This window comes from Erythrolamprus reginae, chromosome 3, assembly GCF_031021105.1.
Source record: "Erythrolamprus reginae isolate rEryReg1 chromosome 3, rEryReg1.hap1, whole genome shotgun sequence".
Classification (NCBI taxonomy): Eukaryota; Metazoa; Chordata; class Lepidosauria; order Squamata; family Dipsadidae; genus Erythrolamprus; species Erythrolamprus reginae.
In genome coordinates this window covers 200236226-200261825 of record NC_091952.1, presented here as the reverse complement: position 1 = coordinate 200261825, position 25600 = coordinate 200236226, and the positions used below count along the sequence as shown (strand labels likewise).

The 25600-nt window shown below is 41.8% G+C and overlaps 1 protein-coding gene across 3 annotated transcripts in view; it reads left to right on the top strand.

The window, feature by feature from the left end:
* SMCHD1 (structural maintenance of chromosomes flexible hinge domain containing 1) overlaps window positions 1-25600 on the top strand; it is a 93296-nt gene that overhangs the window by 5155 nt on the left and 62541 nt on the right. For 2 of the 3 annotated variants that reach the window (XM_070747592.1, XM_070747593.1), the window contains exons 2-13: window positions 9499-9574; window positions 11862-12023; window positions 13450-13532; window positions 13618-13748; window positions 14150-14264; window positions 14831-14950; window positions 15147-15304; window positions 15656-15746; window positions 18969-19161; window positions 21637-21745; window positions 21871-22054; window positions 25216-25413. In XM_070747592.1, the coding sequence (XP_070603693.1) occupies window positions 9499-9574; window positions 11862-12023; window positions 13450-13532; window positions 13618-13748; window positions 14150-14264; window positions 14831-14950; window positions 15147-15304; window positions 15656-15746; window positions 18969-19161; window positions 21637-21745; window positions 21871-22054; window positions 25216-25413 (1620 nt within the window). The remainder of the gene's footprint in view (window positions 1-9498; window positions 9575-11861; window positions 12024-13449; window positions 13533-13617; window positions 13749-14149; window positions 14265-14830; window positions 14951-15146; window positions 15305-15655; window positions 15747-18968; window positions 19162-21636; window positions 21746-21870; window positions 22055-25215; window positions 25414-25600) is intronic. The other variant, XM_070747594.1, reaches the window with a different exon arrangement.

Sequence of the window (25600 nt, the reverse complement as noted above, 5' to 3'; positions counted from 1 at the left end):
ATAATTTTAGTGTATATTGTATATAGTTATATTTTTAACAGTTTTTAGTGTTTTTAAATTGTTATTAACTGTCATTTTATACTATTATTAATTTAATTGATTTTTAACGTTATTAGGGTTCTAAGTAATGGATGATTGGGATAAATTTGCTTGTGGTTACGAATCGAATGACTGGTACGATTGGATGGGCGAGGGCGGGGGCGGGGGGGGATATGGTATGGATGAGTGTATCGATAGTAGTGTGAATGATATGTCTGGCCCACCTGACGCCCGGGAGACAGGAGAGGGAGGGGCACCGATCTCTGGGGTGGCAGGGGGTCGGAATATCCCTGTGTTGCTGGGGAGAGGCAGATATGGCGGGGGCCACAGAGTTAGCCGTTCCAGGGGAACGAGGGACCGTTGCTTAATAACGGTCCCCTGTTCTGGCTCTGTGAGCCCAATCTTGGGTACTGGTGATGAGTGTAACTCTGGCCCTGGGCTCAGGTTGCTGCTGTTGAATGCCAGGTCGGTGGTTAATAAAGCTCTCCTCATCCGGGATTTGATCCTGGATGAGGAGGCCGACCTGGCATGTATTACTGAAACCTGGCTGGGCCCGGAGGGAGGTGTTCCTCTCTCTGAAATTTGCCCAGCCGGGTTTCAGATATGGCATCAACCGCGACCCCAGGGGAGGGGGGGAGGAGTGGCTATTGTAGCCAGGGAGAGCCTTTGCCTGCGTAGACTCATTGCTCCGGAAATAGCGGGTTGCGAGTCTCTCTTGATGAAGTTGGACTTAGGAGTTCAGGTGGGCTTATTTCTCACGTACCTGCCTCCCAGCTGCGTGTCAAAAGCCCTGCCTGTGCTACTCGAGGAGGTAGCCAGGTTGGCGGTAGAGTTCCCCAGACTTATTGTCTTGGGGGACTTCAATCTGCCGTCACTCGGCGAAACCTCTGGGTTGGCACAGGAGTTCATGGCCACCATGACAGCCGTGGACCTGACTCAAGTAGTTCAGGGTCCGACTCACGAGGGAGGGCACGCACCTGACATGGTATTCCTCTCCGAGCAATTGAGTAATGGTCTGAGACTAAGGGGCTTAGAAGTGTTGCCTTTGTCATGGTCAGACCATTTTCTACTACGGCTTGACTTCCTGGCTCCAATCCTCCCCCGCAGGGAGGCGGAACCAATGAAGATGTTCCGCCCCAGGCGCCTGATGGACCCAGAGGGCTTTCAGACGGCGCTTGGGGTTATTCCAGAGGCACTCGTCCACAGTTCGGCGGAGTCTCTCGCGGAGGCCTGGAACAGGGCTGCAGCGGGGGCTCTTGACCGGATTGCGCCTTTGCGACCTCTCCATGGCGCTAGACCCCGTAGAGCCCCATGGTTCAACGAGGAGCTCCGGGAGTTGAAACGCCAAAAGAGACGTCTAGAGAAGCGATGGAGGAAGAGTAGGTCTGAATCCGATCGAACACTTGTAAGAGCTTTTATTAAGACTTACAAAGTGGCGCTCAAGGCGGCAAGATGCGCGTACCATGCCGCCTTGATTGCATCAGCGGAATCCCGCCCGGCCGCTCTGTTTAGGGTGACCCGCTCCCTTCTCAACCAGGGGGGAGTTGGGGAGCCCTTACAGAGTAGTGCCGAGGATTTTAACACGTTTTTCGCTGATAAAGTCGCTCGGATCCGGGCCGATCTCGACTCCAATTGTGTAACAGAGTCGACTGACAACGAGTCAGTCGAGGTGACTGGGGCACGTACTTGTCCACCTGTCTGGGAAGAGTTTGATCTGGTGACACCTGATGAAGTGGACAAGGCCATCGGAGCTGTGAGTTCCGCCACCTGTTTACTGGATCCGTGTCCCTCCTGGTTGGTTTCGGCCAGCAGGGAGGTGACACGGAGCTGGGCCCAGGAGATTACCAACGCTTCCTTGGGGAGGGGAGTTTTTCCATCACTCTATAAAGAAGCGCTTGTGCGCCCCCTCCTCAAGAAGCCCTCTCTGGACCCAGCCGTACTTAACAACTATCGTCCAGTCTCCAACCTTCCCTTTATGGGGAAGGTTGTCGAGAAGGTGGTGGCACTCCAGCTCCAGCGGTCCTTGGAAGAAGCCGATTATCTAGGTCCCCAACAGTCGGGTTTCAGGGCCGGTTACAGCACGGAAACCGCTTTGGTCGCGTTGATGGATGATCTCTGGCGGGCCCGGGACAGGGGTTTATCCTCTGTCCTGGTGCTCCTTGACCTCTCAGCGGCTTTCGATACCATCGACCATGGTATCCTTCTGCACCGGCTGGAGGGGTTGGGAGTGGGAGGCACTGTCCTTCAGTGGTTCTCCTCCTACCTCTCTGGCCGGTCGCAGTCGGTGTTAGTGGGGGGCCAGAGGTCGACTCCTAGGTTTCTCCCGTGTGGGGTGCCTCAGGGGTCGGTCCTCTCCCCCCTGCTATTCAACATCTACATGAAACCGCTGGGCGAGATCATCCAAGGACATGGGGTGAGGTATCATCAATATGCGGATGATACCCAGCTTTACATCTCCACCCCATGCCCAGTCAACGAAGCGGTGGAAGTGATGTGCCGGTGCCTGGAGGCTGTTGGGGCCTGGATGGGTGTCAACAGACTCAAGCTCAACCCGGATAAGACGGAGTGGCTGTGGGTTCTGCCTCCCAAGGACAATTCCATCTGTCCGTCCATCACCCTGGGGGGGGAATTATTGACCCCCTCAGAGAGGGTCCGCAACTTGGGCGTCCTCCTCGATCCACAGCTCACATTAGAACAACATCTTTCAGCTGTGGCGAGGGGGGCGTTTGCCCAGGTTCGCCTGGTGCACCAGTTGCGGCCCTATCTGGACCGGGACTCATTGCTCACAGTCACTCATGCCCTCATCACCTCGAGATTCGACTACTGTAATGCTCTCTACATGGGGCTACCTTTGAAAAGTGTTCGGAAACTTCAGATCGTGCAAAATGCAGCTGCGAGAGCAGTCATGGGCCTACCTAGGTATGCCCATGTTTCACCATCACTCCGCAGTCTGCATTGGTTGCCGATCAATTTCCGGTCACAATTCAAAGTGTTGGTTATGACCTTTAAAGCCCTTCATGGCATCGGACCAGAATATCTCCGAGACCGCCTCCTGCCGCACGAATCCCAGCGACCGATTAGGTCCCACAGAGTGGGCCTTCTCCGGGTCCCGTCAACTAAACAATGTCGGTTGGCGGGCCCCAGGGGAAGAGCCTTCTCTGTGGCGGCCCCGGCCCTCTGGAACCAACTCCCCCCGGAGATTAGAACTGCCCCTACTCTTCCTGCCTTCCGTAAACTCCTTAAAACCCACCTTTGCCGGCAGGCATGGGGGAACTGAAACATCTCCCCCGGGCACGTTTAATTTATGCATGGTATGTCTGTGTGTGTGACTGTTAGCATATGGGGTTTTTTAAATATTTAAATATTTTAAATCTGTCGGATTGCTTATGATTTGTTTTTTACATGTTGTGAGCCGCCCCGAGTCTTCGGAGAGGGGCGGCATACAAATCTAAGTAATAAATAAATAAATAAATAAATTCTATAAAGCCTTAGTTAAACCACACCTAGAGTACTGCATCCAGTTTTGGTCACCACACTATAAAAAAGATGTTGAGACTCTAGAAAGAGTGCAGAAAAGAGCAACCAGGATAATTAGGGGACTGGGGACTAAAACATATGAAGAACCTCTACAGGAACTGGGCATGGGTGAAGAGAAGAACCAGGGGAGACATGATATCACTGCTCCAAAATTTGTGGGGCTGCCACAGAGAGGAGATGCTCAAGCTATTTTCCAAAGCACCTGAAAGCCAGAGTAGGGATAATGAATAAAAAATTGATCAAGGAGAGATTCGACCTAGAAATAAGGGGAAACTTTCTGGCAATGAAAACACTCAATCAATGGAACAGTTTGCCTTCGGAAGTTGTGAGAGCTTCATCACTTTCAAGAAGAGATTGAACTGCTATTTCTCAAAAATGGTGTAGGGCAGTCATAGCGAACCTTTTGGGCACCGAGTGTCCAAACCAGAACATGCGTGTATGCATGTGCTTGTGCATGCGCTGGAGCATCAGAATCCCAAAGACCAGCTGGCCGATGTGTGCATTCCTGGTTTTTGGCTGTTTGGGCCATTTTTCAGGCTATTTTTCGGCGCTCCAGCTGTCCAGTATGATGTATGTGCCACAAACTAGAAGAGCAGCTGGCAACAGGTTCGCCATCACAGGTGTAGGATCTCTTGTTTGAGCAGGGGGCTGGACTAGATGACCTACAACGTCCCTTCCAACTGTGTTAATCTGACATTTTTATGTTGCTTTTTGGGTAGAATATACTATTTCTATCATTTGTTCAAATTTCTCTGCAAAATTCATTTCTCTAATTTGTCGAATCATATGTTTCCAACTTAGATTACCGAATGCTTTCTGAGCATCCAGGAAAACAACTCCTCCTTGTTTCTTTGGATGTACAGTAATACCTCATGATACGAACTTAATTGGTGCAAGGAGGAGGTTCATAAGTCGAAAGGTTTGTAAGACGAAACATTGTTTCCCATAGGAAACAATGTAAAGTCAATTAATCCGTGCAACCAAAAAAACCCCCGCAAAAAAACAGCGTTCCGCGACTGCTGGGAAGCCGCGCGGCTGTTTTAAAAGGTGACAGCCGGCCTGGGGGGCTTCCCAGCAACCTCCCGAACCCCGAACCCGGAAGTTCGGCAAAAGTTCAGGGTTCGGGGGGTGCTGGGAAGCCCCCCAGCCCGGCTGTGACCTTTTAAAACAGCCGCGCGGCTTCCCAGCTGTCTCCCGAAGCCGATCGCCAAAGCCGAACGTCCGCGTTCGGCTTCGGGAGACAGCTGGGAAGCGGCGCAAAGGTGTATTGAATAATTTCATTCAATAAGTGAAATTAGTCTATAGTTTTGAATTTAATTTGCATCAGTACCTTATTTCATTATGACCATGTATGTGCTTCTCTCCATGATACAGGCATTTTTGTTTCCAACAGTACTTTGTTATATAGTTCTAGAAGTATTGGTTCTATTAGTTCCTCCATGGTTCATAGAACTTCCCTCGTAGGCCATTTGTTTCCAGAGTTTTGTTGCTTTTCTGTCTTTGGATCATTTGGGTCATATTCTGTCTTATCTCTTTATTTAACAACACTCTTGTTTCTTCTTCCAGTACAGGCATATTTCCCTCTTTTAGATAATCATTTATTTTATCTGTCTCAATTTTCTCCTATCCATATAAATTCTCAAAATATTTTGTTGCAATCCTGTTGATTTCTTCTCCCTTGTTTTGTAAATTCTCTAGTTCATTCCTGCAACTGATAAATTATCCTGTTTTCTTTTTCTTTTTGTAATTTGTATGCCAACCACTTCCCCGACTTATTTGCATTTTCAAAAAGATACTGATTTGTATATTTGACTTTTTACATATTCTGTTTGTTCTATTAAATTTAATTTATGTTTAGCTGATGTTAACATTTCAGTAATTTGTTTATCACCTGGCTTTACTCGAAGCCTTTTTTCCAGCTGATCTATTTCTTTCATTAGTATGTCCTGTTGCTTCTGTTCTCCCTTTTCTTCTTTGACTTATAGGCTGTGGTTATTCCTTTTGTATACGTTTTCATTGTATGTCATAGATTCTGCAAAGGTGTATTGCTTTTTATTTACATTGAGGAATAAAATCAATTCCTTTTTTCATCTTTTGGAGGTACAGTGGTACCTCGAGATACGAGTTTAATTCGTTCCGGACCTGGGCTCTTAAGTCGAGCAGCTCTTATCTCGAACGACTTTTCCCCATAGGAATTAATGTAAATAATTTTAATTGGTTCCAGCCCTCAAAAAACTCACAAAGTTAGTCTAAATTATGCAGAAAGACATGTTTTTAATGAAGAAATGTACATGTACATATAAATGAATAATGAAGTTTCTTTCACTTAACTTGTAAACTTTCTTAAACTTTTAAATTTACATATGTTCAACTTCTCTGCCACCCAATCCTGTAGGACAGAGGTCCCCAACCCTTTTTGCACCAGGGACCGGCTTTAAGCGATCAAGAGAGGAATGGGTGAATGAATGGACGGAGGGTGGGAAGGAAGGAAAGAGGGAAGGGACAGGAACAGAGGAAGGAAGCAAGGAAACTTATGAAAGGGGAGAGTAAGAGAGGAATGAGTGAAGGGAGGGAGGGAGGGAAGAAGGTGGGAAGGAGAAAGAAAAGAAGAAATAGAGGAAGGGAAGGTAAAAGAGAGCAAGAAAAAGAGCAAGAAAGAGAGAAAGAAAGAAAGAAAGAAAGAAAGAAAGAAAGGGGGAAGGGACAGGAACAGAGGAAGGAAGCAAGAAAACTTATGAAAGGGGAGAGTAAGAGAGGAATGAGTGAAGGGAGGGAGGGAGGGAAGAAGGTGGGAAGGAGAAAGAAAAGAAGAAATAGAGGAAGGGAAGGTAAAAGAGAGAAAGAAAAAGAGCAAGAAAGAAAGCTGCAAGCCCCCCCCCCCCGAGCCCCCCAGGCCGGCTGCAACCTTTTAAAACACGCGCGCCGCTTCGCAGCTGTCTCCTGAAGCTGAACGCGGAAGTTAGCGTTTGGCTTCAGGAGACAGCTCCTTGGCGCTTGTATCTCGAATTTGGGCTTATAAGTAGAACAAAAATATCTCTCCCCTCCCAGCTCTTATCTCGAGTTGCTCTTAAGTAGAGCAGCTCTTATGTCGGAGTTCCACTGTATTTGATCCTTGTAGTACCTGCGGATTCAAAGTCCATCTTTTGGTTTTCCTTTTTTGACCTTTCCAAATTAGTTTCAAACTCTTGTGGTCCGCCCATATGTTTTGCAAAATGTCTACATTTTCTTTCTCTTTACCCAATTCTCTATTTGCCCATATCATATCAGTTCTCAAGAAGGATTTATGAGGGTTAGAATGAAAAGTATTTTTTTTTCTCTTTGGGATTTAATGTCCCCCACACATTTCAGTTTCAGTAGTAGTACATTTATTTTTGCCTTTTCTTATCACCAACATAGTCTTTTTTAATATTTACTATTCCCGCCACTATACATATATTATTACAACCTATCTCAACAATCTCATGAATTTGCTTATAAAACTCCCTCTGATTTTTATTGGGGGCATATATATTTGCTAATAATATTTTCATCCCTTCTATTGTTAATTCAAGCAGTAATACCCTTCCCTTAGGATCTGCATAGACTAAGTTGGTTTTTCTTTCATTTCTGATTTATACCACTACCCCTTTCTATTTCTCTGCCAAGCTGCAAACAATTTCCCTAATTTATTCTAAATACTTCCAATCTTTTTTTTAATGTGCACCTCCTGGAAACATACAATATTCACATTCTGCTTCACCAGTTTCGTGAGTACTTTTCACCAAATCATTCAATCCATTCACATTTAGTGACAGTAGTTCTATTTCCTTCTCCATTTTCCTAGTTGTTTGCTGATCTCTAAACTTTCTTTGTTCTGGTAGCTCTTTGTACCCTAATTCTGCCTCCTCCTTGTTTGTTCTCTTTTATCACCTTACTTCTTTCTTCTATCTCTTCACCTCCAGCTTCTTGTCTGTGTTCTTCTAAATTCGCTGTCTCCAGTTTCTTTCTACTACTGTAATTGAGTCTTCCTCCATCCCTGTCAATTCATATATTTCTTGGGCCCAAGGAAAAATAACAACAACAAAAAAGCAATACAGTGATCCCTCGATTTGCGCGTTCTCGATTAGCGCGAAACGCTGCAACGCGGTTTTTCAAAAAATATTAATTAAAAAATAAAAAATTAAAAATTAAAAAAATAAAATATTAAAAAATAAAAAATAAGTCCACGCTAGTTCTCTCTCTCTTTCTCTCCCTGTTGCCGGCGTGGTATATGAGAGAGAAAGAGAGAGGCAGAGGTCGGGCGCATTACCGGGAGGTGGAGGCGGCGTGGGGACGCTGGGTGCCGGGGACTCCGAGGAGGGGGTGGACGTCTGTTCCCTGAATGGAGACCGCCGGCCGCTCAATCGGGCCGGCAGGGAACAGAATGGAGCCTTCCGCGGCGGGGCTGGTAAGGGGGGAAGCCGAGGGGGGAGCCGAGCCCAGCCCCGTGGCATTCGCTTTCCTCCCGCCGGCAATGGAGTCCGGCGCTGGGGCCATGCGGGGCCGCTCATCCAGGGGGGCGTGTGTGGACTGGCAAGCGGCAAGCGGCAAGTGATCTGGTGGGAAGACCAAGGGAAGGTTCCTTCAGCCGCCCAACACCTGATCCGCTCCGCAGCGCGGCAGCAGCGAGGAGCCGAAGATGGGGTTTCCCCTTTGCCTTTACCCCATCTTCGGCTCCTCGCTGCTTCCGCGCTGCGGAGCAGATCAGCTGTTGGGCGGCTGAAGGAATCTTCCCTTGGTCTTCCCCGCCGCCCACACGCAAACTCCACCATCTGCGCATGTGCGGCCATGAAAAAAATGGCGCACATGCGCAGATGGTGGTTTTACTTCCGCATCCAATATAACGCGGAAATCGGTTAGCGCGGGAGGTCTTGGAACGTAACCCCCGCGCTAACCGAGAGATCACTGTATCCTTAAAGACATTTCATAACAAAGAAATACAGATGACATACTATGCCAAGTCTCTATCTGTGGATCCTATATAATTTCTACTATCTGTCTTGGAGAGGAGGAAATAGTTCTCTAATTTGCCGCAATAGTTATCCAATCAGTTATATGAGCTTTCCGTTATATCGATAACCAGGATATATTACTTATAAATAGTAATAACTATTAGAGTAGCATCAGCAGCATAGCAATGACCATTGATGTTTTTTCCTCAACTTTTAAAATCATGCTTATCTTGTAATGTAAAATAATTCACTTGGGGACCTCACCTACAAAAAGATATTGACAAAATTGAACGGGTCCAAAGACGGGCTACAAGAATGGTGGAAGGTCTTAAGCATAAAACATATCAGGAAAGACTTAATGAACTCAATCTGTATAGTCTGGAGGACAGAAGGAAAAGGGGGGACATGATCGAAACATTTAAATATATTAAAGGGTTAAATAAGGTCCAGGAGGGAAGTGTTTTTAATAGGAAAGTGAATACAAGGATAAGGGGACACAATCTGAAGTTAGTTGGGGGAAAGATCAAAAGCAACGTGAGAAAATATTATTTCACTGAAAGAGTAGTAGATGCTTGGAACAAACTTCCAGCAGATGTGGTTGGTAAATCCACAGTAACTGAATTTAAACATGCCTGGGATAAACATATCCATTGTAAGATAAAATACAGGAAAGAGTATAAGGGCAGACTAGATGGACCATGAGGTCTTTTTCTGCCGTCAGTCTTCTATGTTTCTATGTAATCTAGCTTTTCTTAATATAGAAATGTAGATTGCATAAAGATTGAATAAATAAAGAGAAAACATACAGTCTTCTCTCACTTCTTTGCCAATCTGGAAAGCCATTGTAGGAAATACCTTTTGTATCAGGATTCCAACAAGATATTTTAAATGTTTTTTAAATACCTAAATCTCGTTCTGTCTATTAATGTAGAGATTTATTTTGTACTTACAGGTATTTCATATTTCCCACAAAGAAACCTTTGTTATCACAACAACTGATAGAAAAAAGATAACAAGAGAAAACTTTGGTAAGTATACTGTATTTATAGTGACACATCAATTTTATATCAAGGTACTATTTGTTAAATATTAACGTTCTGCTACTATGTTTCACCAATGTTTGTCTTCCAACAGCTGCCATTTTTCTTTAAAAAGATTGTTTTAGTTCTGAATTAAAAATAGAATATGGATCAAATGATTCAAAAAATTTCATAATGTATGAGAATTGAAAATTAGAATTTTTAAAAATATCAATATGAACATTAACAGGAATGGTTTGGGATGCAAGTAAAGCTTTATAAAAGCTTTACTTGCATCCTAAACCATTCCTGTTAATGTTCATACTGATATTTTTAAAAATTCTAATTTTCAATTCTCATGATATGATATTTTATAAAATACTCAAATACTCATACTCAAAAATGATGTAAAAAGAAAAAAATGAGAAAGAAATTACCAAATAAAGCAAATATCTTTTACAACAATTGGTGATGTTAACAGTAAAAGAATGGAAATAAAAATGAATTATGAAAAAGAAAAAAATACCTCCTTTGAATTTGCAAATAAACCACAGAAATTATTACCATATCATTAAATGATTGTATCTTCAAGAGGGAGAAACTATTAATGGAGGCTTCAGTAAGGCCTTGTGCACATGTGCAGGGGGAGGGCATTGCATTATGGGTGTGGGCACACGCATGCTATCGTGCACGTCTTCCCTTTTGGCACTTGAGCCAAAAAAGGTTCGCCATCACTGGCGTAGAAGCTGAAGGGCTGTCTCCCAAGAGCAGTAGTACAAGTGGTCCTCGACTTATGACCACATTTGAGACCAGACTTTCTATTCGTAAGCAAGAGGGTGCTTCAGCGAGTGGCCAGGGTTACAACCTTTTTTGCCATAGCTGTTAAGGACTTCACTCCAATTGTTAAGTGAATTTGTGGTTCTTAAGCAAATCTGGCATTTGCCTTTGCTTGTTGAACATCAACTGGGAAGGTCATGAATGACAATCACATGACTTGGACGCTGCAACTATTGTAAATCAGTCCCAGTTGCCAAGCGCCCGAAAGGTTTACTCTGTGACTTGGGGTGTGGGGTGTGTGCTGTGATGGTCATAAGTGCGAGGATCAGCTGTAAGCAGTGAAGGGCTACCAAAATGTTTACTACCACACATAGTTCCCTCTAAGCTGAGCAGTGAGCAATCACTCACTTAAAAATCATCATCAACTCAGAGTTTTTCAAACCTGCCCAGAAGCCGAGAGGGAAAGAGTGAGAGGGAAGGAGAGAGAGAGGAAGGGAGGAAGAGAGAGAAACAGATAGAAAAAAGAGAGGAAGGAAAAGAGAAAGAAAAAGAATGGGAATAAGGAAGAGAGAAAGAAAATCAAAATCTAGTTTGAAACTAGCTCAACTATTTAAGTGGCATTTTGATATTGATAGAGTTGCCCTATTATGAGCTCACTGTTATAGACACACAGTACAGTATTTTATTTTGAAATTCTCTGAGGCAAAACAGGGTGGGTTTTTTGTTTGTTTGTTTGTTTATTAGAAACATAGAAACATAGAAGTCTGGCGGCAGAAAAAGACCTCATGGTCCATCTAGTCTGCCGTTATACTATTTTCTGTATTTTATCTTAGGATGAATATATGTTTATCTCAGGCATGTTTAAATTCAGTTACTGTGGATTTATCTACCACGTCTGCTGGAAGTTTGTTCCAAGGATCTACTACTCTTTCAGTAAAATAATTATTTATTTATTTATTTATTGATTGATTGATTGATTGATTGATTGATTGATTGATTGATTGATTTAATATTTTTGTGCCACCCAGTCCCGAAGGGACTGCCGCTCAGACACTATACTTTTCCGCCCACCCCAAAAAAAAATTAGAGGGAACACTGCCACACTGTGGGCGTGGCTTATGTAGGACGCCCTGCATTTTCTTTCAACATCTTTCAATGCAAAATGGGTGCTCTGGGGTGGAGCTCCATTTTCGCTATCCCACTGCGTTCTCCCTTGTCCGGACAATATCCCACCCTGGGCTGTGAGTCACTTTTTTTAGTGCCATTGTAACTTTGAATGGCCTTTGAATGGCTGTAAGTTGGAGACTACTTGCATTTAAGGTGAAATAATAGAGAAAATGATTTTGGGAATGGAGGAGAAAAACATGACTGAGATCACTTTAAATGTGACTAAGGGAGTAATATGTGGCAACTGGCTGATTGTAAATCAGTATTGGAAAAAAGCATTCACACTTTAAGAAATTGGTACATTTTAGTAATTAAATTTTTCCTTATTTAAAGTTTTGTATGTATCTTATAGGTCAAATTGTTAAAGACAAGATGACTCTCTACTTACTACAAACAGTTTATCAGTTTCTCTCTTCGGCAACAAAGGAGTGCATTGAATTTTTGCCACATTATAACACACTTGTGAAAAGTGGAATGTATGAATATTATGCCAGCAAAGGGCAAAATCCTATTGGTAAGTATTGAAATATTAACAGTATATCTGGAAATCAGTGAGTGGTGCGGTGGTCTAGAGGTGAAGCTCTTCCCTCACAATCAGGAGGCTGTGAGTTCAATTCTAGGAAGAGACAGATATTTATCTCTCTGAGCACAATCAGAATATATCTGCTGAACAAAAACTCCACATTGGCGACAGGAAGGGCATCTGGCCAGTAAACACTCTGCTAACTCCATTCAGTTGCCCACACATTCAATTAAGGATGCAAATGTAGTACTACTTTTGTCAGATCATGTTAACTAATGTAGTAATTTGCCATAATGAACAGTCCCCCCCCCAACGGATTGTAAGTTTGACTATTTTGTAAGTGTGAGTATTTTGGGAGGGTGTTTTTGGCTTCCAAAGAGCCTCTGGGAGGATGGGGAGGGTATTTTTACCTTCTCCCGGCTCCAGGGAAGCCTTTGCAAAGGGCAAAACACGAGCCTACTGGGCCCATCAGAAGTTGGGATACAGTCCGTTTCCAGCCTCCAGAGGGCAGGGGAAGCTGTTTTCACCCTCCCTTGAATAGCGTACACACATGCTCTTTCGGCACCCGAGGAAAGAGATATTTGCCCTCACTGGTCTATAAGCATGAACTTGGCATTTGTCTATAATTTTTAAAGCAATTATTTTTTTTCTTCAGATTATATTACTGTTTTTCATTTCTCCTGAAACATATTTTTGGAATTGGATCACAAGCCCTGGATAACCCTACTATGTAAACATGCACACATACATAGATATGAGAGAGGGAGAGAGGATATGTATACAGTGGTACCTCGACATACGAGTTTAATTCGTGCCAGAGCCGACCTCGTATGTCGATCAATTCGTATCTCGAACCAATGCATTTAGATTTGGATTTTCGCCCGGAGATAACTGGAAAAAATTGAATTCTTGCGCCACCTAGTGGACGCTCTGCTCGTATCCCGAATTTAAGCTCGTATGTAGAACAGAAATTTTGCTTGCCTCTCTGCTCGTAACTTGGAATACTCGCATGTGGAGCAGCTCGTATCTAGAGGTACTACTGTACTATATATACTACTAGCTGATGACCTGGCGCTGCCTGGGTATTTTTTCATCCTATTCACCCCGCCTCCTGGACATGTGTGCATGATCCCCTCTGATGGTCATTTCAAAAAATCCTTTCTTAGTGAGCTCCTAAAAACCAAAAGGAACATACATGGCAAATTTCAAGTTTGTAGGCTTTACAGTTCTTGAGATTTCGTGATTACAGCATGAGTGATTTTCCCTTTTATATATATAGGTTAGAGTTCAGTTATAGAAGCATAGATTTCTAATATATCTGTCAACGCTGTTTCTTTTGGAAGAAGAGTAAACATTTGCATTGTAATTTAATTTGTTTTCATAATGATAAATCTCAGAAAATTTTCTTTTTATTTAGCATTTGCATTTGCAGAATTGATTGATAACTCCTTATCAGCTACTTCTCAAAATTCTGGAGTTCGGCACATACAGTTAAAACTGGTGAGATATAAAATAATTTTTAAAATGTTTTCTACGCAAATTTTATTCTTGTATTTTCATATACTGCTGCTTTTTTCTGTAACAGTTATTTGATGATGCCCAAGGAAAACCAGCTGTTATTGTGATCGATAATGGAAGAGGCATGACTTCTAAACAACTAAATAACTGGGCTGTGTATCGATTGTCAAAGTTTTTACAAGAAGACAATACAGAAAGGTTGGAACTTTCTAATCTCAATTTACAGTATGTTTAAATATTAAATTGAATCATTGAATCATTAACAGTGCTGGACTGGTAATGTAAATAAAAATGTATTGGTATGTAATGTTATATGTATGAGTCAACACTGCAATTACATTGTGACATCATCAACCATATCCTTTGTCAACTTTGGGCAGAAGCTAAATTTCCATAAGGTATTGTGATATTCCTGAACATTTCTATAAATATATGGTACATTATATGCATTTTATAATGTAGATATCAAAGAATATTTCACAAAATTTATATATAACTAATATCACCCCAAAGCATTGTTATTGTTTTTAATTTCATTTAATATCTATGCACTTAACAGTTTCTATTTCTTTTTTTCTTCTATTCATTTTTTGTATCAGTGATCATTCAGGATATGCACGTCCTCAAACAGTACCTCGCAGCTTGAATAGTGATATATCATATTTTGGGGTTGGTGGTAAACAAGCTGTGTTCTTTGTTGGACAATCTGTTAGAGTAAGTAATGTCTAATATTGCTTAATTAGCCTGGATTAATAATGGGATGACCAGGATCCTGCTTCTTCAAAGAAACAGATTGTGAATACATGGGGAATGGGTCAGTTTTTTGTGGTAGAAAACAAAGTTTGCCAGGCTATAATTTGGGGTGGTAAAGAAGATTTTAATGTCAAGTTACAGTATTGAAATAACATATCGGCAGTATTTGTGTGAGAACTGGGTTGCTGGTATGGGGTAATAAGTCTTTCCCTTGCTATGTTTTTATATTTCATAGAATTATGAAGCCAGGTTTCTTTTCCATTTAGTGTTATATTTGAGAAAGTACATAATCTTCATCCAATGTAGTTTGTTTATTTATTTGTTTGTTTGTTTTGTCAAGTACGTATTGGTGGTATACAAAGATATAACAATATTTATATACATGATACTAGTAAGAGAGAAACATTAGGACGGGTCAGAAGGCACTCTGGTGCACTTATGAACAATTTAATAAACTTCCTGTATCTGAGTGTTGACTGCTACAATTGCTTCCAATGTAACTTCATTGTTTTTTTTTTAATTATTAGATGATAAGCAAACCTGTAAATTGTCAAGATGTTCACGAACTTGTCCTTTCAAAAAAAGATTTTGAAGAGAAAGAAAAAAACAAAGAACCTATATATAGTTCCTATATAAGAAATAGAAAGGTAAGACAATAGTAGTACTTTAATCATTGGATTAATGCCACATTTGAAACGTCTTTTCACATTTACAACTTACTAGGATTAGAAAGCCAAAGTATTTTACGGAACCATAACTTTCTTTTTCCTTATTTCAAAATGAGTTAAATCTTTAGTATCATTCCTTGTCTAATTTAATGTTGTTGTTTTTAAATTCCAATAGCCATCTGATTTTTCCCATGTTCATGAGAGATTTCTGCAAGAGCTTATTTTGGAAGAGAAAGAGAGAGACAGTTTTACTGCTGTTGTCATCAGTGAAATACAGCCTGACCATGTACAATACCTGAAAAATAATTTTTACCATTGGGTAAGACAGTTAAAGTAAGTATATTATGTCTCTAAGCTTTCAAGTAATTTGATTGATGACTCTCATATCTTAGAATATTTAGAACTTTTCCTCTGTACTTCTAAACGTCGAAACTGCATTAAATAGTATAAAGTATTTTATACTACTAAATAATAAAAAAAGGATTTTGTTTTATTCTCTTTTTTGTTGTTTTGCTTTTTGTTGAAGTGTTATGGAGTGGGAACCTTAAACTTATATATAATCTTTCTGGCTTCTATATACAAGTTGTATTTTGTTTTATGTCTTTAAAGTATTCAGTGGCCTATTAAAAAATTCTGCAGTGCCTATTTATTTTACAGTTTGGTTAATGAATTTTATGATTACAGACACATATATCATTACTATATCCATGGACCAAAAGGAAACATGTCTAATTTGCCAATGGAAGAAAGGGTTTTCAATAATATCATTATTGAGGTAGGATCTCTCAATATTGGAAGTAAATCAATGAACATATTTGTTTTACTTGTACTATATAACCTAAACAGTATTAGCGAAGAATGGAGTATTTTGATGCTCTTCCTCCATAGTCTAGCCACCAATATCTCCCTCCAAAATATCTCCATTGATTTAGGATCCGATTGGGATAATTAATATTTAGAATATATTTTATTTTTATGGTACCCAGATCTGAGAAGTTTGCTTAATGGATGCCATATAAATGCAATTTTAAAAGTATGAAGTATGTTTTACTGGTCAGGACAGAAAAGAGAGTTAGAAGACATTTTATATAAAGTCCTTGATTGATGACCATTCATTTAAGGACCATTCAAAGTTATGTCATTGAAAAAGTGACTTAATAACCACTTGTCACTTTAACAACCATTGTAGTATCCTTGTGATCACATGATCAAACTTCAGGCACTTAGCAATTAGCAGGTACAGTGGTACCTCAAGATACGAACCCCTCGTCTTACGAACAACTCGTGATACGAACCCGGGGTTCAGAAAAATTTTGCCTCTTCTTACGAACTTTTTTCGAGTTACGAACCGGCGTTCGGAGACTGCTGGGAAGCCGCACGGCTGTTTTAAAAGGTAACAGCCGGGCGGCGGCGGTAACAGCCGGGCGGCGGGGCTTCCTAGAAGCCTCCCGAACGCCGGTTCGTAAGAAGAGGCAAAATTTTGCTGAACCCCGGGTTCGGTTCGGGAGGTTGCTGGGAAGCCCCCCAGGCCGACTGCGACCTTTTAAAACACCCGCGCCGCTTCGCAGCTGTCTCCCGAAGCCGAATGCAGAAGTTCGGCTTTAGCGTTCGGCTTCAGGAGACAGCTGCGAAGCGGCGCAGGTGTTTTAAAAGGTTGCAGCCGGCCTGGAGGGCTTGCCAGCACCCCCCCGAACCCGGGTTTGGGGTTCGGGGGGTGCTGGCAAGCCCCCCAGGCCGGCTGCGACCTTTTAAAACACCCGCACCGCTTCGCAGCTGTCTCCCGAAGCCGAACGCGGAAGTTCGGCTTTAGCGTTCGGCTTCAGGAGACAGCTGGGAAGCGGCGCGGGTGTTTTAAAAGGTCGCAGCCGGCCTGGGGGGCTTGCCAGCACCCTCCCGAACCCCGAACTTTTGCCGAACTTCCGGGTTCGGGGTTCGGGGGGTGCTGGGAAGCCCCCCAGGCCGGCTGCAACCTTTTAAAACACCCGCGCCGCTTTGCAGCTGTCTCCTGAAGCCGAACGCGGAAGTTCGGCTTTGCCGTTCGGCTTCAGGAGACAGATGGGAAGCGGCGCGGCTCTTTTAAAAGGTCGCAGCCGGCCTGGGGGGCTTCCCAGCACCCCCCCAACCCCAAACCTGGGTTCGGGGGGTGCTGGGAAGCCCCCCAGGCTGGCTGTCACCTTTTAAAACAGCCGCGGCTTCCCAGCAGTCGCCGAAAGCCGTTTTTTTGCGGGGGGTTTTTTGGTTGCACTGATTAATTGACTTAATTAATTCCCATAGGAAACAATGTTTCGTCTTACGAACCTTTCATCTTACGAACCTCCTCCTTGCACCAATTAAGTTCGTATCATGAGGTATTACTGTATTTAAAACAATTGCAATGTCCTGGGGTCATGTAATCACTATTTTTGATGTTTTCCAGCGGGCTTCCAGCAAACAAAGTAAATGGAAAAGCAAAAGTAAATTGTCTTATCAACTGGCAAAAATAAAAATAAAATTGGGTCCTACTCTCTTAATTATAGTATCACTTAATATTTATTTATTTATTTATTTATTAGATTTGTATGCCACTCCTCTCCATAGACTCGGGGCAGCTAACAATAATAATAAAATAGCATATAGCACACAAGCATACCATGCATAAATTGTATAGGCCTGGGGGAAAGGAATATCTCAATTCCCCCATGCCTGATGACAGAGGTGGGTTTTAAGAAGCTTACGAAAGGCAAGGAGGGTGGGGGCAATTCTGATTTCTGGGGGGAGCTGGTTCCAGAGGGTTGGGGCCACCACAGAGAAGGCTCTTCCCCTGGGTCCCGCCAAACAATATTGTTTAGTCGACGGGACCCGGAGAAGGCCAACTCTGTGGGACCTAACTGGTCGCTGGGATTCGTGCGGCAGAAGGCGGTCCCAGAGATATTCTGGTCCGATGCCATGAAGGGCTTTATATATCATAACCAACACTTTGAATTGTGACCGGAAACTGATCAGCACCCAATGCAGACTGCGGAGTGTTGGTGTAACATGGGCATACTTAGGGAAGCCCATGATTGCTCTTGCAGCTGCATTCTGCATGATCTGAAGTTTCCGAACACTTTTCAAAGGTAGCCCCATGTAGAGAGCGTTACAGTTGTCGAGCCTCGAGGTGATGAGGGCATAAGTGACTGTGAGCAGTGACTCCCAGTCCAAATAGGGCCGCAACTGGTGCACCAGGTGAACCTGGGCAAACGCCCCCCTCGCCACAGCTGAAAGATGTTTCTCTAATGTGAGCTGTGGATTGAGGAGGATGCCCAAGTTGCGTACCCTCTCTGAGGGGGTCAATGATTTCCCCACCAGGGTGATGGACGGACAGATGGAATTGTCCCTGGGAGGCAAAACCCACAGCCACTCCGTCTTATCAAGGTTGAGTTTGAGTCTGTTGACACCCATCCAGACCCTAACAGCCTCCAGGCACCGGCACATCACATCCACTGCTTCATTTACTGGACATGGGGTGGAGATGTACAACTGGGTATCATCCGCGTACTGATGATACCTCACCCCATGCCCTTGGATGATCTCGCCCAGCGGTTTCATGTAGATATTAAATAGCAGGGGGGAGAGGACTGACCCCTGAGGCACTCCACAAGGGAGAAGCCTAGAGGCTGACCTCTGACCCCCCACTAACACCGACTGCAGCCGACCGGAGAGGTAGGAGGAGAGCCACTGGAGAACAGTGCCTCCCACTGAGAGGTCGAGAACAGAAGTTCCACTCCCAATTGTGGTTGTAAGTTGAGCACTATCTGTAGTACTCTTGCATTTTAAAAAGTGCCTTTTTTGGATCCAGTTCATTAATAACATGACATAATTATATGATTTATCTAATGGTTTTTTGAAATATTGGTTATAAAATTCAAACTGTAATTAATAAATGGGGACATTTAATTTAATCTTCCTTGCTTTTTATTATTCATGATACCTATTGTCAAGAAATTCATAGATAAACTAACATTCATTATCTGTTTAGATTTCACAGTTTGAAAAGGGTAAGACACCTCAGATTGTGAATCTTAGAGAAATCGAGGATGATATGCAGACTTTATATATAAGTACAGCAGCAGACAGCTTTGAGTTCAAGGCTGAAGTTGAAGGAGATGGAATAGTGGAAGGCATTATACGTTACCATCCTTTTTTATATGACAAAGAAACCTTTCCTACAAGTGAGTAATTGCTTGAGATAAATGGTGTTTTTCATTCACATACTAATATGATAAATTTGATCATGATCCCATGATGATGAATATTATAATACTTAGCACTAGGTGGCATTGTAAAATGCCTATATTGTAGGACAACTAGGTTTCTGAATACCAATTCTTGGTATATTGGAGCTATATTAAATATATATATTTATATGCACTATCCTTACTTCTGTAATCCAGTAATCACTCTATTGCATTCCTATTTTAACTATTTCTTTGTTATTTTGATGTATTAATTGTCTTATTATTTTAATCATTTAATTAATCAAAGTTAATTTTAATTGTTTTTTCAAATTGTAGGCTTTCCAAAGTCTCATGACAGCAAGATGAGTGGTTAATAAATTTAATAAATAAATACATAGGGAGTAGGATTGTTTTTAAGTGAAGGTTTTTTGGTGATAATTAAAATTATTTATATAACTTTCCATGAATCATTGATTAATAAGCTACATTTCAAACCAATTTTATAGAACGGATTGTGATTCATCTGCTAGCTCACCCATTCTCAGTTTATAGATCTATATATTTTTCTGTCCTTTAAATAGAATAAATACACTTTCCATCTAAGAATCCAGACAAGGAAATGGGCAGAGAGGAGATGGAGAGAAATTTACAGATCAAGAAAGAATTTGATGATAGTAACAAACTTCTTAGAGAGATCTCTTTCCCAGAGAGATTGCAATTTTTAAGAAAAATAAGAAAGAAGATTCCAATGATAGTATGTGTGAACGAGGAGACAGACTTGCAGCCAGGGTAACTGTTCCAGGCCGAGCATAATCATACTGGAAATGCTCTTCACTTCTTTAAATTAACTTTATTTACAGCATTTTTTTTTCAAGTAAACACATCATCTTATCCCAAAGCAGCTTGTTGTATCTCTGTAACATGGCATTCCAAACTGAAGCCTCTGAATAATTACTCTGGGAGCCGTGTGAAAGGTTAAATCATTGTGGTCCCCTTTTAGATAAGTCCTCAATACATCAAATTACCACTGGCAGCTTACCAAACGTCTAGGCATGTCAGCCTTTCAGGCGAAGGGCCTTTTTGAGCAGAAGGCCAAGATTTTCTGACCAGATTTATCGGAGCACACAGAAATCAACCATCATTATTGAAAAGTTGCAACTCCACAAACATTTATCCAGACTCCCACTCTTTTATAATCCTTGTGACAAATCAGCAACTTTAGAGTTACACAATACATATTACTTCCTTTTCCTGCACGATTTATTCTGTCTACTCTGAGGTCTTCTAAATCTAGGATCCAACAGTGGGTCATTGTCTCTAACATCCCCTTCTTCCTCTTCAGACTCTGAAATAGTCTGCATTAACACCACTGCCTCCTCTTCACCCTCCTCTATCTCCTCTTCACCCTCTGCATCGGCTGGCAAGGCCATGGGCCCAGTGTACCCAGATGGGCCTGGCTCATTCTCCTCTTCATCCAACATTATCAAAGTTGATCTAGGCTCACTCACAACAGTAATGGTCTGATAAAGCATTTCAATGCACAGGTACATGCAAAATGTTTCAGAAGGAATCCTTTATATTTTCCAGAGACTAAAAAACAAGGAGATAAATAATGTCAGTCTATCAAAATTCTGTTCATGTAACCCTGTGCTTCTCAGTTATTTTCTGTTATGCCACCCTTAGGAAGAAATAAACATTTCGTGCACCCCCAACTCTGATCTGGAATGGAATCCCATTGGAATTTTAGTGTTTGCATACCAAGTGGTTAGGGGCCCCTTTTGACATGGGTCCAGGCCAGCTTAATCAAGCCAATGTTTTGAGGTCGCCACCAGCCTGGCCCATAATCGCCACCTCTGTCCAGCAGCAGGTTCACCATGCTATTCATGGCTACTGCGGTGCCTGCCGAGAACAAAAAAGACCCACGCAGCCGCCCCGCCCTACCCTCTCTTCTGGGCTCGGAGCAGCTTGTAACTAGGAAAAAACTCCCTGTCTGGGAAAATCGATTGAGAGGAACCAGGCATGTTTCCCGGGGTCACACACCCTCCCCCCAGCATTGCTCCAGAAGCACTGATGTAAACTTATAACAAAGTATAGTTCATCTTGTTGTGCTTTTTTTCTAGACCTTGCAAGGCTGACAATTTTTAGCAGGCAGCCACAACTATTGGTGGCTGTTCAGTACATGCTTGATAATACATTGGCCTCTCAAGCAACAGCACCCAACTTTTTCAAGCAAAACGTTGGCTAGCGTACACAGTTGAATTATAGGAACCAAGCACAGTTATATGATACTCTCCATATACATAAACTTTTCATTGGATTGTATTAGAATTTAATTTCATTAGCAGTTTCTAAATAAAAATGTTAAGTAAGCATCCGGCTTGCCTTCTTTTACATAGTTTGGAAAACGATTGTATTTTGCATTTCTGCATACAGTGATGTGAAAATAACTTTTAAATTTATGATTGAAAGATGACGACGACGATGAAGATGAAGATGAGGAATGTTGTATCAAAGAAAAAAGAGCTATTTTTGAATGTTTTTGGAATGGAAGATTAATCCCATATACAACTATAACAGAGTAAGACTGAATTCATTCTAAGCTTTTTATTTATTTATTTATTTATTTATTTATACACACACACACACACACACACATACATATTTTCCTTTCTATGTTTCTAAATATTGTCTTTTTCTCCCAAGTTTGGAATGGTGTGCTATGCCCAAAAAGAGAGGGAAAATTCCAGTTGAATGTTACAATCGAATATCTGGTGTATTATTTACAAATGACAAGTTTGAAGTTACAACAAACAAGCTGACTTTTGTGGAGTTGGAATCAAAGTTAAAAAATAAAAGTACAATTTTTACAAGAATTAATAATGGAAAGGTAATCTTGAATTTATTTGCTTGCTAATACTGTTTACATGTGCCTTTAGTAAATAATTACATTTAGTAAATTTTATTGCATGGATCGGGAAAGATGGTACTGGAGCCATCATGTCTAAATTGCATCGTCAGCGGGCTGCTACTGGAGCTCCTGCACTGGTAGGAACCCACCCCTGGTTTGTTCTTTTATACTGTAAGAAAATACAGTCTATTGCAGTTTTAGGACAGCCTGAGATTTGAAGGGACCTTGGTAAAGTACCTTTTGTTGGTCCTTAGTATTCTTATAACTACAGTGGCAGTGATACATCAACTTATCCTTATTCTTGCCACAAAATTCAAAAGATGTTTCATCAATGGCACTGGGAAATTTAAAATTATCTTTATCTAATTTCCTTCTTTTGCTGTGAATATTACATCAGACAGAAATTATTAAGGCAATAAATTACTATTGAATAACATTAAACCTACTGATTGAGTGATGAATGCACATCCAGCGATGTTTTATAAATATGTATAAAAGAGTTGAAAGTAACTAAAAGAAGGTTGTAATGATTTCTGAGCCTTGGAATACTAAGTATAGGTAATCCTTGACTTACTACCACAATTGAACCCCAAATTAATGTTATTACGAAAGGCAGTTATTAAGTGAATTTTGCCTCATTTTATGACCTTTCTTGCCACATTTGTTAAGTGAATAGCTGCAGCTAATGAGTTAGTATCATGGTTGTAAAAGAAATCTGACTTCCCCATTGTAGGAAGATCACAAAAGATTATCACAAGTCCCTGGGACACTGCAAGCATCATGTGACCATGGAGATGCTGCCACAGTCAAGTGTGAAAAACAGTCATAAGTCACTTTTCTCAGTGCCGTTGTAACTGAACAGTCACTAAAGAAATTACTGTATGTCGAGGTCTACCTGTATGGATACAAGGAAATATAAATCAAAATTCCTAATCAGACATAATGAACATGTAGCTGCCTCTTTAATTTTATTGTCCTGCGCACCTTTTAAAAATAGGATTAGAATTATGAGCATGGCTTTTAAGATATACTGTACATTGGGAAAAGTATAAATTATTAACCAATTACATTTAAGCTGTAACTCTGAATAATGCAAAAAGAGTAAGCTTTGTTGAACAATAATCATTCGATAATTGAAAAATTATAAATGCAATCTTTTACATGCAAAAGTTTATGCATGTAATATATGTATATATTACATCCTCTGGGTGAGATCATCCAATGGCATGGGGTAAGTTATATGCTGGTGATAGCTTTATATCTCCACCCCGTGTCAACTCAGTGAAGCAGTGGAAGTTATGTGCTGGTGTCTGGAGGCTGTGAGGGTTTGGATGGGCATTAATAGACTCAGACTCAACCCTGGCAAGATGGAGTGGCTGTGGGTTTTGCCTTCCAAGGACACTCCCATCTGTCCATCTGTTACCCTGGGGGGGAGAGTTTTTGCCCCCCTCAGAGAGGGTCCGCAACTTGGGTGTCCTCGATCCACAGCTGAGCTTAGAAGACCATCTCTCGGCTGTGGCGAGGGGGGCGTTCGCACTGGTGTGCTTGGTGTACCAGTTGTGACCCTATTTGGACAGGGAGTCACTTCTCACAGTCACTCATGCCCTTATTACCTTGAGGTTTGAATACTGCAATGCTCTCTACATGGGGCTACCTTTGAAGAGTGTTCGGAGACTGCAAACAGTGCAAAATGCAGCCGCACAAGATATTGTTGGTCTTCCAAGATCTGCCCACATTTCAACATCACTCTGTGAGCTGCATTGGCTGGTATCCGGACACAATTCAAAGTGTTGGTTATGACCTCTAAGGCCCTACATGACTTAGTACCATATTACATATGGGACCGTCTTCTGCCTCATGTATCCAGCAGCTGGTCAGGTCCCACAAGGTCAGCCTTCTCCAGGTCTCATCAGCCAGGCAATGTTGTCTGGGAAAGAGCCTTCTCTGGCCTTCTCCAGGTCTCATGAGCCAGGTAATGTTGTCTAGGGGAAGAGCCTTCTCTGTAGCGGCCCTGGCCCTTTGGAACAAACCTCCTCCAGAGATAGGTGATGCCCCCTCCCTCCTGGCCTTTCGCAAAGCCTTGAAGACCCATCTCTGCTGGCGGACATGGGGGGGCATGAGTGTTGAGTGATAACTCCGGGCGATATGAGTGGCTAGACCCAGAATGTGAATGATTGGGTTTTAGGATAAATGCGGTTTTAGAATTTCTTTAGTTTTTTAATATTAGATTTCTTATAACTTTGTATTGTATTTATTATGTTGTACGCCGCCCTGAGTCGGTTGAGTAGAGCGGCATAGAAATCTAATTTTGTGTTTGTGTGTGAAGAAACCCAAATATGCCAAGACCTTCATAACTACCCGTGAAAATCTACGAATACATACATACATACATACATACATACATACATACATACATACATATAGTGGTACCCCTACTTATGAACTTAATTCGTTCCATGACCAGGTTCTTAAGTAGAAAAGTTTGTAAGGAGAAGTAATTTTTCCCATAGGAATCAATGTTAAAGCAAATAATGCATGTGATTGGGGAAACCACAGGGAGGGTGGAGACCTTGTTTCTCCCCAGGAGATTCCTAGAGAGGCCCCATGGAGGCTTCTCTCCGCCTTTTCCGGCCCTGTTTCCTCCAGGAGATTCCTAGAAAGATCCCACAGAGGCTTCTCCCTGCCTTTTCCAGCCCTGTTTCCTCCCAGGAGATTCCTAGAGAGGCCTCACAGAGGCTTCTCCCCGCCTTTTTCGGCCCTATTTCCTCCCAGTAGATTCTTAGAGAGGTCCCATGGAGGCTCCCCCCTGCCTTTTCCGTTTACAGTTTCTGAGGCTTGGGTTTGTAAGTGGAAAATGGTTCTTGAGAAGAGGCAAAAAAATCTTGAACACCCGGTTCTTATCTAGAAAAATTCGTAAGTAGAGGCATTCTTAGGTGGAGGTACCACTGTATAGATACATACGTACATACATACATACATACATACATATGTACATACATACATACATACATACATACATACATACAAATATATATAATATATAAATAATTAAATTTCTATGCCACGCTACTCAACCGACTCAGGATGACGTACTGTACAACATAATATATATATTTATATTTATATACAACTTTCCACAGGAACAGAGAGTGAACATTGATAAAGAATTTTCAACTTGGCTCCAGATGTGCCATGAAACACATGATAAACAAATCAAATTTACTCAGATTAAAGAAATAGATGAACATACTGATCAGGCTGCTAAAGGAAAACAAAGACCCCGGACTATGTTTTTGGAAATTGAATGGGATGGAAAAATATATAAAGCTGGGCAGTTGGTGAGTTAATTACCTTTGAAAAGATTGCATAGTGTATATTTGATGGGCTGTGGAAATACTACATAATCTAATCTAATTTAAAAAAAATGTGGATTAAATAAGTTAGTTAAACCATTTCTTAAATTGATAAAGATTGCTACATGCATGGAAATAATATTTGAGGTTTAACTTCCTTTTTCAGCTAGCG